Source organism: Eurosta solidaginis, chromosome 2 (genome assembly GCF_040869045.1).
Source record: "Eurosta solidaginis isolate ZX-2024a chromosome 2, ASM4086904v1, whole genome shotgun sequence".
In the NCBI taxonomy this organism is placed as follows: Eukaryota; Metazoa; Arthropoda; class Insecta; order Diptera; family Tephritidae; genus Eurosta; species Eurosta solidaginis.
The window spans coordinates 189,213,873-189,229,658 of NC_090320.1; the positions used below are offsets into that span (position 1 = coordinate 189,213,873).

Here is a 15,786-nt window from a genome sequence, read left to right on the forward strand (position 1 = left end):
TATTGCTGCAGCACAATTGTTGTCCGTATTCATCGCTGTCTGAAATAGAACTAATGTTCGGCCAAAAGTTCGTATGGTGTATGGCCAAAAAAGCTGCGAACAAGATTGCGGAATGTTCGCGGAAATGTTCGTGTCGTGTATTTGGCGCTTTAAGCGATTTCACCTCAAACCGCTTAACCAACTGAAGTAGCTTACTTTGCGTTGTTGTTTTCTATGCAATTCGCTACTCCACCTAGCGTTTTATTTCTACTATCTTGAAAAAAAAACGGATAGTGTTTTCCAAAAATTTTTATAGACGACTGTTATATTACAGATTGTAACGAATTTAGTGAAATCCAGGTTATTTTGCAACTTCTTACGTTCGAATCGCAGAACTGTCGAATAAATAACTCCAATATTCAGTATTGCAATATGGTCTTTATTTAGTCTACTTTGGGAGTAGTACAATTATACTTCAATATCTCGTACTTCACAAAAGCGTGTTTAAATCAAACTTATTACTAATTCCTCAGCTTGCGCCGCTTTTATACTCTCGGTTTTGTCGTTCACCCATTTCTCCTAAGGTGAGTTCGAGAAAAATTGTATCTCATGCTTGGTTGCCAGCTATATACATGTATATTTGTAGTTTTCTTATAGTCATATGCATGTGCATGTGTGAGTAACTACTTCGGCTGATGACTACATGTGTGTGTGAGATATCTCTTCGTTGCCTTGTATATAAGTGTTGCTGCTTGCTGTGTTTTGTTGTTGCGATTATTTAGTGATTCTAATATTCGCCATAATATTTTAAAGTGTTTACATAATTGGCTGATAATATTTTCTTTACTAAATAGATTTTATGTAGTCTGATTTTCTGTAGACAAACAAATCAACTTCTCAGGTGGTTCCATGAGGACAAGTCTTGCCTTTCAACGATTAGCCCTTTGATGGATCGGGCATCCTAGCAAACAACGGGTTGATTTAGCCCCGCATCCACGTGGGTTAAGGGAACATCTCCATAAGCACTATAACGAGGTCCGGCACCTGCTAACACACCTGTTTGATCCAGACAAGAATAAGCAGGCCCTAAGCCAAATCCATACAGAATAGGTACACGCGTTTACCAGGACGCGCCTGTTATTAATATACAGTATCCTACACTTGCAGAAGAAGAAAGCACACTACCAAAGGAGACACTAGTCACCCTGGCCCAACTTCGTTCTGGATACTGTAACAGGGTAAACTCTTACTTGTCCAGAATCAACCTGTTGTTGTTGTTGTAGTGATAAGGTTACTTACTTACTTTGCGGAGTGTTATCGATGTGATGGTCCTTTGCCGGATACAGATCCGGCATGCTCCGGTAACACAGCACCATTAAGGTGCTAGCCCGACAATCTCGGGAACGATTTATATGGCCACATTAAACATTCAGGCCACCCCTCCCTTCCCACGGATAGGTGAGGTTGACAATTGTGTTTGGAGAAGTTATATATTGCGCTGGCAACCTGAAGGGTTGCGCTACACAGCCCCTTTAATCTGGTATTTTAGTCACCTCTTACGACAGGCATACCTACCGCGGGTATATTCTGACCCCCTAACCCGCTGGGGTCCCAGAATCAACCTCGACATTGCCTGAAATTGCCAATGTCCTGGGACTTCCGGTAGAAGACTTTGATGACAATTTGTGAGTGGTCGTGACCATTGAATGTTGTTAACACAACAGCAAAATGGATCGGGGTTTTCGGGATATACATACCTTTGCATCTAATCTTCTGTGCAGTCTTCCCTATTTACTTAGAGGACCAGGCCTAAGCTAAGAGGGGTGACCCTGCAGGAGAAACAAAATATCTAGTAATCATTCTAGACAGTAAACTATCGTGGAAGCTCAACAGGAAAGAGATAGTGAAGAAGGCAACGACGGCACTTTATGCACGTAAAAGAATGCTGGGGTGTACGATGGGTTTATCGCATTGTCTCTCTCATTGGGTATTTACAGTGATTTAAAGCCTATCCTCTACTATGGAGTCCTTGTTTGGGGGGCAGCCACACAAAAAAGAACATACGTCAACAAATTAGATGGAGGTATGTAGTCTATCAATGTTTCAGGAATCACTCTTGCCAATAATTGCTACTTTGGACAAGGTAGGGAGTTGAAAAGTAAAGTCCTCTCTCGGCAAACAAAAATCATGCTCTACAAGGCACTTATCGTACCTGTCCTTCTGTATGGTGCAGAAGCAAGGACCATGACAACACCAGATGAAATGGCTCTGGGAGTGTTCGAGAGAAAAGTTCTTCGAAAGATTTACGGACCTCTACGTTGGCGATGACGAGTATCGAAGCAGATTTAATGATGACCTTTAAGCAGACGTCAACATAGTCCAGCAAATTAAAACACAGCCGCTACGCTGGCTAAACTATGTTATGCGAATGAAGGATGACGCACCGGCACAGAAAATATTTTTATCGGAACCCGCCTATGGAAGAAGAGGAAGAGGGTGGTCCCCACTCCGCTCGAAGGACAAGGTGGAAAAACGACTTAAACTCCCTTGGTGTGACCAATTGGTCCCAGTTGGCGGAGTGAAGAAACGACTGGCGCGCCTTGTTGGACGACCGTTTTAAGAGTTAAGCGCCAAAATGCTCACAATAGTAAACAGCTTGGATCACCTGTTAAATCGCTGTTCGATTACTTAAATCGTCTGTTCCATAGTAGTTGATTTTGTTTTCAATCGAGCTTGAAAAAAATTTTTAACTAGCTAAAATGTTTCATCATGGCGGAATCATACAGGTTGTGAAAGTTTATCAGGTTCTTTTTTAGCTGCTTTGACATTTCTACTTCTGACCAGAGAATTACAAAAACAAAATACACGGACTGCGTTTGTTTGCTTGTATGTATGTCACCATGTCGTCACGCTATTATTTTGCTATTTTCGTTTATATGCACATTCGAATGTACATTTCATTCGCTCGTTCACAATAGTCGACTGTTGCTTAAGCGCCAAATACACGACACGAACATTTTCGCCAACATTCCCGTTATGTCATGTTTCTGCGACCTTTTCTGTCGTGTATGGTGGTGTTTGCCATTTCGCGCAAATGTTCGCCAAAAATCAAAATATTTTAATTTTTGGCGAACATTTGCGCGAACTGTTCGTGCGTGTATGGCGAAATAGCTCATAATCGTAGTAATTTCTGAACGGAACAGACGTGCGCGGAAAAGTAAAATGGACAATAAAAAATTTCTGAGTGAATTTATTGAAATGTATAAATTTTTTTTACGCTTAATTGCCACAGCGAGCAATATTGCTGCAGCACAATTGTTGTCCGTATTCATCGCTGTCTGAAATAGAACTAATGTTCGGCCAAAAGTTCGTATGGTGTATGGCCAAAGAAGCTGAGAACGAGATTGCGGAATGTTCGCGGAAATGTTCGTGTCGTGTATTTGGCGCTTTAAGCGATTTCACCTCAAACCGCTTAACCAACTGAAGTAGCTTACTTTGCGTTATTGTTTTCTATGCAATTCGCTACTCCACCTAGCGTTTTATTTCTACTATCTTGAAAAAAAAAACGGATAGTGTTTTCCAAAAATTTTTATAGACGACTGTTATATTACATATTGTAACGAATTTAGTGAAATCCTGGTTATTTTGCAACTTCTTACGTTCGAATCGCAGAACTGTCGAATAAATAACTCCAATATTCAGTATTGCAATATGGTCTTTATTTAGTCTACTTTGGGAGTAGTACAATTATACTTCAATATCTCGTACTTCACAAAAGCGTGTTTAAATCAAACTGATTACTAATTCCTCAGCTTGCGCCGCTTTTATACTCTCGGTTTTGTCGTTCACCCATTTCTCCTAAGGTCAGTTCGAGAAAAATTGTATCTCATGCTTGGTTGCCAGCTATATACATGTATATTTGTAGTTTTCTTATAGTCATATGCATGTGCATGTGTAAGTAACTACTTCGGCTGATGACTACATGTGTGTGTGTGAGATATCTCTTCGTTGCCTTGTACATAAGTGTTGCCGCTTGCTGTGTTTTGTTGTTGCGGTTATTTAGTGATTCTAATATTCGCCACAATATTTTAAAGTGTTTACATAATTGGCTGATAATATTTTCTTTACTAAATAGATTTTATGTAGTCTGATTTTCTGTAGACAAACAAATCAACTTCTCAGGTGGTTCCATGAGGGACAAGTCTTGCCTTTCAACGATTAGCCCTTTGATGGATCGGGCATCCTAGCAAACAACGGGTTGATTTAGCCCCGCATCCACGTGGGTTAAGGGAACATCTCCATAAGCACTATAACGAGGTCCGGCACCTGCCAACACACCTGTTTGATCCAGACAAGAATAAGCAGGCCCTAAGCCAAATCCATACAGAATATGTACACGCGTTTACCAGGACGCGCCTGTTATTAATATACAGTATCCTACACTTGCAGAAGAAGAAAGCACACTACCAAGGGAGACACTAGTCACCCTGGCCCAACTTCGTTCTGGATACTGTAACAGGGTAAACTCTTACTTGTCCAGAATCAACCTGTTGTTGTTGTTGTAGTGATAAGGTTACTTACTTACTTTGCGGAGTGTTATCGATGTGATGGTCCTTTGCCGGATACAGATCCGGCATGCTCCGGTAACACAGCACCATTAAGGTGTTAGCCCGACCATCTCGGGAACGATTTATATGGCCACATTAAACCTTCAGGCCACCCCTCCCTTCCCACGGATAGGTGAGGTTGACAATTGTGTTTGGAGAAGTTATATATTGCGCTGGCAACCTGAAGGGTTGCGCTACACAGCCCCTTTAATCTGGTATTTTAGTCACCTCTTACGACAGGCATACCTACCGCGGGTATATTCTGACCCCCTAACCCGCTGGGGTCCCAGAATCAACCTCGACATAGGTAATGTACATATGTCCTGTATGCGATGTGTCCCACCATCATACTAACAATTGTAATGCGGAACCCACGCCTCTAACTTCGCCCCTGTTGAAATTGCCAATTTCCTGGGACTTCCGGTAGAAGACTTTGATGACAATTTGTGAGTGGTCGTGACCATTGAATGTTGTTAACACAACAGCAAAATGGATCGGGGTTTTCGGGATATACATACCTTTGCATCTAATCTTCTGTGCAGTCTTCCCTATTTACTTAGAGGACCAGGCCTAAGCTAAGAGGGGTGACCCTGCAGGAGAAACAAAATATCTAGTAATTATTCTAGATAGTAAACTATCGTGGAAGCTCAACGGGAAAGAGATAGTGAAGAAGGCAACGGCGGCACTTTATGCACGTAAAAGAATGCTGGGGTGTACGATGGGTTTATCGCATTATCTCTCTCATTGGGTATTTACAGTGATTTAAAGCCTATCCTCTACTATGGAGTCCTTGTTTGGGGGGCAGCCACACAAAAAAGAACATACGTCAACAAATTAGATGGAGGTATGTAGTCTATCAATGTTTCAGGAATCACTCTTGCCAATAATTGCTACTTTGGACAAGGTAGGGAGTTGAAAAGTAAAGTCCTCTCTCGGCAAACAAAAATCATGCTCTACAAGGCACTTATCGTACCTGTCCTTCTGTATGGTGCAGAAGCAAGGACCATGACAACACCAGATGAAACGGCTCTGGGAGTGTTCGAGAGAAAAGTTCTTTGAAAGATTTACGGACCTCTACGTTGGCGATGACGAGTATCGAAGCAGATTTAATGATGACCTTTAAGCAGACGTCAACATAGTCCAGCAAATTAAAACACAGCCGCTACGCTGGCTAAACTATGTTATGCGAATGAAGGATGACGCACCGGCACAGAAAATATTTTTATCGGAACCCGCCTATGGAAGAAGAGGAAGAGGGTGGTCCCCACTCCGCTCGAAAGACAAGGTGGAAAAACGACTTAAACTCCCTTGGTGTGACCAATTGGTCCCAGTTGGCGGAGCGAAGAAACGACTGGCGCGCCTTGTTGGACGACCGTTTTAAGAGTTAAGCGCCAATTAAGTAAGTAAGTAAGTAATCTCGGATAGCAGATAGAGTGTAAGAGTGTATGCAATCCCTGGAAAGAATTGGGACAGGGAGAAACATACATCTATATTGGGTCCCAATGCCCATGGATATAGATGGGGCGGAAAATGCGGATGAACTAGCTGAAAAGGGTGCATCCATGGAAATTGGCTCCGTAGACATCCCAGTTAGATTGGGCGAGATTAAGAAAAGGCAAGGCAGGTGCACACGACCAAGCGAAAAAGGCGTGAACCCAAGCGCGGGGTTGCAAAGTGCCGAAGAACATGCGTAGGGGTCACAACCTTAAACTAAACAAGCTACTTTTTTCATTAAAAAGAGATGACTGTAGACTCATGACGAGTATTCTGACTGGACACTGCCTTTTGGTGTCACATGCCTCTAAATAAGGCTTAGTTAACGATAGCAGATGTAGGAAGTGCGGGTTGGAGGAGGAAACGATCAAGAACATTTTGTGCTCGTGCCCTGCGCTTGCAAGGCTAAGACTCCAGCTATTAGGAGTGATACAGCTGTCATATCTAGATTCTAGAAGCAGCAAGCGGCATAGCTCCTAGAAAGCTTCTAATATTTGCCAAGAGGACGGAGTTATTTTATGGTTTTGGTAGTGTTTTTCAGTTTGGTCGTTAAACAAACTTCAGGTAGCATTACGGACGCATTCAGTTTATTTGAGGTTCTAAAGGACCGGCCAGTTCAACCTAAATTAATCTAGGTAAGAATATTTAACATCCTTTTACGTTTAGGCTTTGTTTTCATCGATTTCATGTGTCCAAATCCCGCTTGGCTCACGTTTTAGTGATCGCTATAAAGACTATTTTTTAAACGTTTTTATTTAGCTTGAATCTGTGTAGCGGCCGGTCGTTGTTTACGATTTTTGTAATTAAAATTTAAGTAACTTCGCGATAAGCTACGAAGATGAGAAGTAAAATTAAAACTAAATAGCCAAAATTGCAAATGCTAAATTGACCTCACTAACCAACAAGTATATTTCTTAACTATCATCTTAGTTTTACAAGCGGTTGCATGCCTGCAGACTGTAGAATGTAGACTTCCGGCAGCCTACGTAAGTTTTACCACCCGGACATATGAATGTCAAGGGAAATGTCCTTAATTTATAAACCTTCAAAGCTAAAAATGTATAGGATCCACTTTCTAAAGACGAGTTAAAATTCGTATTTCATTATTAAAAAAAAAAAAAACGGGCGTGAAAGGGCATCTACGGCCGCTCGTATCTTTTAAAAAATGTGCATCTACTTCGAGGACGCTGAAGATATACAGCACTGGGAAACCCCTTCTCTCATTCCTCGTATTCTAATAAAAAAACCTTGTGAGTTTTTTCACTTCTCCCTTTGCTCTTATTCTGAACAATGTTCGAGAAAGGGAAAACCCGTTAATGGATAAAAGAAGGTATTATGAATGTGATTGAAAGGGAGATGTTTTCTGCTATTTTTTAGGAGTTTTTTCACATGTTGAATTAAAGGGAATGCATCAAAATAGTTTAAGTTTACCGATTCTTATACGAAAAAAACGCTAATTTATACAAAATTGTGCTAAATTACATTAACATTCTACCACAAAACTCTTTGTTACAGTCAAAAAGTATATAAATAACCAACGGAAGAGTTCTTAGCAAATTTGATGCAGTCATCCAGAAATTGCGCAAGGATTTTTAAAGAAGGCTTCAATCGATTTTGGCATATACGAAAGAGGAATTAAATTCGGCTTGGCCGCCAGAATATTGTTTTGCTGAATGGAAGCTTGCAACTCCAGCGGATTTGTGTTATCGCGCAGTCTTCTTCTTATGCTCCTCTGTTGGTGTTGCTATGGCACAAATTCGTTACAAATTCATTACAAATTCGCAAGAATAACTAAACTTTTCAATTTGTTAAACAAAAATAGAAATGTGCAACAAAATTTCAATTGGCAAATCATTTGACTTAGAAATTCCTATTCCCCAATTATTGTTCTCCAAAGGAGAAAAGAAGTGGAGGAATTTTTCCGCGGGAATAAAAAAATCTGCGAGAACAAAATTCCGAGGAAAATTTTGGAATTGGGCTGATAGTGATGAAATTTGTTATCCTTCAATTGCCCTATACAAAAATCACAAAATCGGTTTATTACGCCCACTTGCTATATGCGAATGAAAAATACACATTTAATACAATTATTTGACTATGAAAAAATTTTTATTGTTCATAGAAATACATAAACACAGCAATTTCATATAAATATTAATTACTAAATGGATTGAAGGTGATCAACTTGCTCTAAATATTGACATACCCAGCTCAAAGTGTCACCAATCGAAAATACGGCACTAGATCGACCTTGGAAATGTAATTCGTCGATAGACGGAAGGTTTTAAGTCCCGGAAAAATTGCTGTCAGAACACAAAGCGTGACCTGGTAACCAATGTTCAGAGCATGCTGTCCTCTTAAACGGAGGCAGCGATGAATCACCCAGTGGATATGATAATATTCCACCCCCTTTGTACAAAAAAAGCTGCTATAGGCTTTGCCATTGTACTTCGTGGCTGCCAATATGCAAAATATGAAATAAACACTCAAAAAGACTTCCTCCAAATTGGAGGTATGTTTCCTTCCGTAAAAATTAGACGTGTTTTTCACAATAAGCAATAGAAATCTTTTCCTCAATTTATTATAAGATTTTTTAATAATGGAAAAAGTTCCATACAAATTAGATAGTAAAATTCCCAATGGCAAAAAATCATTCCCATTTTTGAAAAAAAAAAAAAAAAAATAATAATTTTGATATCTGGTCACAGATTTTCAGAGTTACGATAGCTTTGGGGGGACGGGGGAGGGGACCTTCCCCAGCACCCATGCTCTTGCTTCTTAATTGGGTAGTGTATTGAATTGGCAGCACTTTTATAAAGCTCAACTACATAGTGACAAAAAGCTATAACTAGAAATGTTTGATAGCCGAACGACATACATATCTAGCCACTAAAACCAGTATTTTCCTGATAAGTCCGTTGTTCCATCAACAATTAAGGCAAATTTGTTTGCTGTCCGACACTATACTTTTCAGTGCTTCCTTGTCTAAATAGCCTGCTAGCTGAGTTGCCCATGTTCTGCCACATTTTAATGGTTGAGGAATTTTTGAATCTGTGCAACACACGACTATAAAATGTCTATGAATTTACAAAAATCGTGGAAGCTTGTATAAAAAGGACCCAAATCGAAAAAAGTGGACCAAACGTGGCAACAAATGATATTTAAGAAATTTCTGATGCACATTTGTGTTTTCCTGGATTTCATTTGAAACTTTTTGCATTTTGAATTTTATTAGTGCTTTGCTGAAGTACATTTTAGTTTGTCTGAAGTACTCGGTGGAGGTCTTACACTAAAACCGTGAGCATTTGGGCAATGAACGAGTTTGAATTTACTCGATCTCAATTTGTATATACATATATACCTTCCAAATCAAAAGCTGTTTTTAGATATATTTTCAATTTTACTTTACAGAATTGGATGGATGAAAATCGTTCTTGGAACGTTGGAGACTATGACAACATAACTCAGATCCATATCAAACCAAAAGATGTATGGAAGCCAGATATTACACTTTTTAATAGTGCCGGCGAGAAGAGCGATTACTTGGGTGACACACAAATATTATTGGCACATGACGGTAGCTTTTTGTGGGTGCCACCAGCTGTATATACAGCATATTGCAGTTTAAATTTTCGCAATTGGCCTTACGATACACAAATATGCAAAGTGAAGGTCGGTTCCTTGGCTCTGACCTACATCGATTCTCGTTATCTAGAGTTAAAAGAGAGCTTAGACTACAATGAGCTCGTACAGTCGACCGAATGGGAAATCATTGACGGTGATACGGCTTATCGAAAGCAGGATTACTACAATTACATTGAATTTACATTCAAATTAAAACGTCGTTCTTCAATGTATGCTGCGGTGATATTCACACCAGCTTCCTGCATAATATTACTGGCGTTATCTTCATTTTGGTTGCCACCACAAATGGGTGAAAAAATTATGCTGAATGGCGTAGTTATTGTACTCATAGCTGCTTTTCTCATGTATTTTGCACAACTCCTACCTATATTGGCTGACAACACACCACTAGTAGGTTAGTATTAAAAGCTTGATTGATGGTGGCTTAACCATCTTCATCATCATCTTCATTATAAATTCGCACTTAACTTCCTAGGCGAATTAAGGCGTTGCGTAACAAGTTACGCCAGCTATACCTGTTTCACGATAACTGACGCCGATTGGGAGCACCAAGGGACATCAAGTCTTCTTTCACCTTCCTCTCCTAACTAAGTGTAGGGCTCCCTCTTCATTTGCTTTCAAATACAAATGTTGATAGGAATACTTTCCGAGCCGAAGTGGCTTCATCTTATCACATAGCCAGCGTAGCCTTTGTCGACATCACAGACAGGACCATAATTCTTCCTTAGAACTATTCTTGTCTCAAACTCACAATTACCGCTTAACCGTTTGATTGGTTATGGCCGTCCAAAAAGGCGCGCCAAAAGCTTCTTTGTTGTGCTAATGGTAACACCAAGGAATTGCCTTCCACGTGGTCCTTCCAGTTCACTAGGGGCTGCCCTCTTCCTCTGCCTCCATCGACGAGTTCCGATAAATATACTTTCTAAGTCGGAGCATCATCTTTCATTCGCATAACATGGCCTAGCTAACTATGGTGATGTCTACGTTAAGCTCCTAAAGTTCAGCATTGAATCTTTTTCGGTACTCGCAGCCAGCAACGCGTAGAGGTCCATTAATCTTTCGAAGAACTTTTCGCTCCAATACTCCCAGAACTTCCTCATCTGTTGTTGTTGTTGATGTAGCAGTGCTTCGCCCCATCCAATAGGTGCCACCGATCACAAATTGTCATCACCGTAATGAGAGGGGTGTTAGAGGCGTTGGTTCCACATGCCTCATCTGATGATCCTTGCTTCTGCATCATATAGCAAGACGGGAACGATAACTGACTTGTAGCATGATTGTCGTTTACAGGGAGAGGACTTTACTTTTCAATTGTCTACCCTGGCATTTATTAGCAAGAGTGATTCCTCACTGGATTTAAAAGCTGATATAGTTTGTGTTATGCGGGATCCCAATAAACGAAGTCTTTTATAATTTCAAAATTATGGCTGCCAACAGTGGCGTGGTTGCGCTGACTCTTTGCTTGATGACAGCAGGTACTTCGTTCGTCTTCATTCACTATCCAACCAATCTTTTCCGCTTCTTTTTCCAGTTCGGAATAAGCTGGAAGTACGGCGCGGTAGTTCAGGCCGATAATATCTATATCATCAGCAAACGCAAGTAATTGTAAGCTTATATAGAATATTGTTCCAGAGCGGCTAAGTTCTGCAGCTTGTATTTGCTCCAGCACCAAATTTAAGAAATGGCACGATGGGGGATCACCCTCCTTGAAAATCATTAAGTTTCGAACGACTCGGAGAGGTTCTTCGTAATTCTGTCTGAGCTGATGGTTTTGCTCAACGTCATTTTACACAATCGTATCAGTTTCGCGGGGAAATCAAATTCAGACATAACGGTATATAGGCAGCTATTTCGTACTCCCGAAGACGGCTTTAAGATCGGCAAAGAGATGATGTGTGTCAATTATATATTCGCGATTTTTATATCCGTTGTTTGCAGCAAATAACGATATTAAAACGCAATAGTAGATCAACTCAGAAGAAATCATGGAGAACAAAAAAGAGATAATGAAAGGGAAAGTACAAACACTTGTACTACCATGAAATATGCTGGAAGGGCATCTTATAAATTGGCAAGCTTTAAAACAAAACAAACACATTAACACAGCGTTAAAACATCCAACAGCTAAGGGCGAAAACTAAGAATTTACACTGCAAGCAAAAGGTCGGCTTCTGAAGGTACTCAAAGACATAGAAATCTACAAACAAAAAATATTTAGACTTGTAATTTGTGGTGACAAACAGCTTCCTCGTCGACTGAAAATATTTTAGCTATGGAGAAAGTTCGACCAGATGCTGCTGATGTAGTGCGTATACACAAAAAATGCATCGTTATTTTTGTTGAAGCGATAAATGCACCAAAGGTTTTGGAGGGTATTATCGATATTGATGGTCATTTGCCGGATATGGATCCTGTACGTTCCGGCAATAAACACTATTAAGAATGATGATTGAACTTTCTAGGCCATGACGCTCCCCCACCCACTAGTTTCATGAGAAACTTGAGGTCGGCAGAGCCTCGCCTGCTAAATTTGCGTACGATACCTTCATATTTGTAACAAAACTCGCCTCGCGTATTTGAGGTTGATTGGCTTACAGCATAATCATACACCTGTTCTTTTGTTAGGTAGTCTTCATAACTTAGATTCTTATATCGAGGCTCTAAAATTGTTGCATTTAAAAAGCCGAAAGTTCACCTATAACACAGAATCTGTGCAAGACAGAGTCACGTGCGATCTCTTTAAATCTAAAAAAATTACATCGTCTTTTGGTGATGTTTCTATATGACTATTGGTGAAACGATGAACCACAGTCACATTTTTATCGGTACATAGTACAGGAGTTGCATTGTCAAACGGCTTTAAAGTTTTACTTAAACTACTTATTGCTTCCCACTTGTTGTGTGATCACAAGATATATGAAGCTGCAGTTATGTTTTCTCTCACAAAACGCTGTTGTTGTAATGCTGGTTACATGACTGATGCACTGACGTGTCGACTTATCTTGTACGGCTTATCTTGCCCTAATTTCGTTTTTATTTAGTGGTAGGTCAGGACTATATTTAGAAATACTCAAAATAAAATCTGTGTAAATATAACATTACATATTCAGTTGAGAGCTATGGTGACAACATAAGGGAAAATAACCATGTAGGAAAATGAACCGAGGGTAATCCTGGAATGTGTTTGTATGACATGGGTATCAAATGAAAGGTATTAAAGAGTATTTGGAGTGGGCCATAGTTCTATAGGTGAACGCCATTTAGGGATATCGCCATAGAGGTGGATCAGGGTTGACGCTAGAATTTGTTTGTACGATATGGGTATCAAATGAAAGGTGTTAATGAGTATTTTAAAAGGGAGTGATCCTTAGTTCCATAGGTGGACGCCGTTTCGAGATATCGCCATAAAGGTGGACCAGGGGTGACTCTAGAATGCGTTTGTGCAATATGGGTATCAAACGAAAGGTGTTAATGAGTATTTTAAAAGGGCTTGGGTCTTAGTTCTATAGGTGGATGCCTTTTCGAGATATCGCCATAAAGGTGGACCAGGGGTGACTCTAGAATGGGTTGATACGATATGGGTATCAAATTAAAGGTATTAATGAGGGTTTTAAAAGGGAGTGGTCGTAGTTGTATAGGTGGTCGCCTTTTCGAGATATCGGCATAAAGGTGGACCAGGGGTGACTCTAGAATGCGTTTGTACAATATGGGTATCAAACGTAAGGTGTTAATGAGTATTTTAAAAGGGCCTGGGTCTTAGTTCTATAGGTGGACGCCTTTTCGAGATATCGCCATAAAGGTGGACCAGGGGTGATTCTGGAATGTGTTTGTACGATGTGGGTATCAAATTAAAGGTATTAATGAGGGTTTTAAAAGGGAGTGGTGGTAGTTGTATAGGTTTTCGCCTTATCGAGATATCGGCATAAAGGTGGACCAGGGGTGACTCTAGAATACGTTTGTACAATATGGGTATCAAACGAAAGGTGCTAATGAGTATTTTAAATGGGCGTGGGGCTTAGTTCTATAGGTGGACGCCTTTTCGAGATATCGCCATTAAGGTGGACCAGGGGTGATTCTGGAATGTGTTTGTACGATGTGGGTATCAAATTAAAGGTATTAATGAGGGTTTTAAAAGGGAGTGGTGGTAGTTGTATAGGTTTTCGCCTTATCGAGATATTGGCATAAAGGTAGACCAGGGGTGACTCTAGAATGCGTTTGTACAATATGGGTATCAAACGAAAGGTGTTAATGAGTATTTTAAAAGGGCTTGGGTCTTAGTTCTATAGGCGGACGCCTTTTCGAGATATCGCCATAAAGGTGAACCAGGGGTGACTCTAGAATGGGTTTGTACGATATGGGTATCAAATTAAAGGTATTAATGAGGGTTTTAAAAGGGAGTGGTGGTAGTTGTATAGGTGGTCGCCTTTTCGAGATATCGGCATAAAGGTGGACCAGGTTGACTCTAGAATGCGTTTGTACAATATGGGTATCAAACGAAAGGTGCTAATGAGTATTTTAAATGGGCGCGGGGCTTAGTTCTATAGGTGGACGCCTTTTCGAGATATCGCCATTAAGGTGGACCAGGGGTGATTCTGGATGTGTTTGTACGATGTGGGTATCAAATTAAAGGTACTAATGAGGGTTTTAAAAGGGATTGGTGGTAGTTGTATAGGTTTTCGCCTTATCGAGATATCGGCATAAAGGTGGACCAGGGGTGACTCTAGAATGCGTTTGTACAATATGGGTATCAAACGGAAGGTGTTAATGAGTATTTTAAAAGGGCTTGGGTCTTAGCTCTATAGGTGGATGCCTTTTCTAGATATCGCCATAAAGGTGGACCAGGGGTGATTCTGGAATGTGTTTGTACGATGTGGGTATCAAATTAAAGGTATTAATGAGGGTTTTAAAAGGGAGTGGTGGTAGTTGTATAGGTGGTCGCCGTTTCGAGATATCGGCATAAAGGTGGACCAGGGGTGACTCTAGAATGCGTTTGTACAATATTGGTATCAAACGAAATGTGTTAATGAGTATTTTAAAAGGGAGTGGGCCTTAGTTCTATAGGTGATCGCCTTTTCGAGATATCGCCATAAAGGTGGACCAGGGGTGACTCTAGAATGTGTTTGTACAATATGGGTATCAAACGAAAGGTGTTAATGAGTATTTTAAAAGGGCGTGGGGCTTAGTTCTGTAGGTGGCCTCCTTTTCGAGTTATCGCCATAAGGATGGACCAGGGGTGACTCTAGAATGTGTTTGTACGATATGGGTATCAAATTAAAGGTATTAATGATGGTTTTAAAAGGGAGTGGTGGTAGTTGTATAGGTGGTCGCCTTTTCGAGATATCGGCATAAAGGTGGACCAGGGGTGACTCTAGAATGCGTCTGTACAATATGGGTATCAAATGAAAGGTGTTAATGAGTATTTTAAAAGGGAGTGGGCCTTAGTTCTATAGGTGATCGCCTTTTCGAGATATCGCCATAAAGGTGGACCAGGGGTGACTCTAGAATGTGTTTGTACAATATGGGTATCAAACGAAAGGTGTTAATGAGTATTTTAAAAGGGCGTGGGGCTTAGTTCTGTAGGTGGCCTCCTTTTCGAGTTATTGCCATAAAGATGGACCAGGGGTGACTCTAGAATGTGTTTGTACGATATGGGTATCAAATTAAAGGTATTAATGAGGGTTTTAAAAGGGAGTGGTGGAAGTGTATAGGTGGTCGCCTTTTCGAGATATCGGCATAAAGGTGGACCAGGGGTGACTCTAGAATGCGTCTGTACAATATGGGTATCAAACGAAAGGTGTTAATGAGTATTTTAAAAGGGCTTGGGTCTTAGTTCTATAGGTGGATGCCTTTTCGAGATATCGCCATAAAGGTGGACCAGGGGTGACTCTAGAATTTGTTTGTACGATATGGGTATCAAATGAAAGGTGTTAATGAATATTTTAAAAGGGAGTGATCCTTAGTTCCATAGGTGGACGCCGTTTCGAGATATCGCCATAAGGTGGACCAGGGGTTAAAGGTGGACCACGGGTGACTCTAGAATGCGTTTGTACAATATGGGTAT

At 40.4% G+C, this 15,786-nt stretch overlaps 1 protein-coding gene across 1 annotated transcript in view; it reads left to right on the forward strand.

The window, feature by feature from the left end:
- Positions 1–15,786, forward strand: part of LOC137240402 (neuronal acetylcholine receptor subunit alpha-7-like) — a 47,983-nt gene that overhangs the window by 18,610 nt on the left and 13,587 nt on the right. Inside the window, exon 3 of the mRNA XM_067766626.1 lies at positions 9,492–10,119. Within this exon, the coding sequence (XP_067622727.1) occupies positions 9,492–10,119 (628 nt within the window). The remainder of the gene's footprint in view (positions 1–9,491; positions 10,120–15,786) is intronic.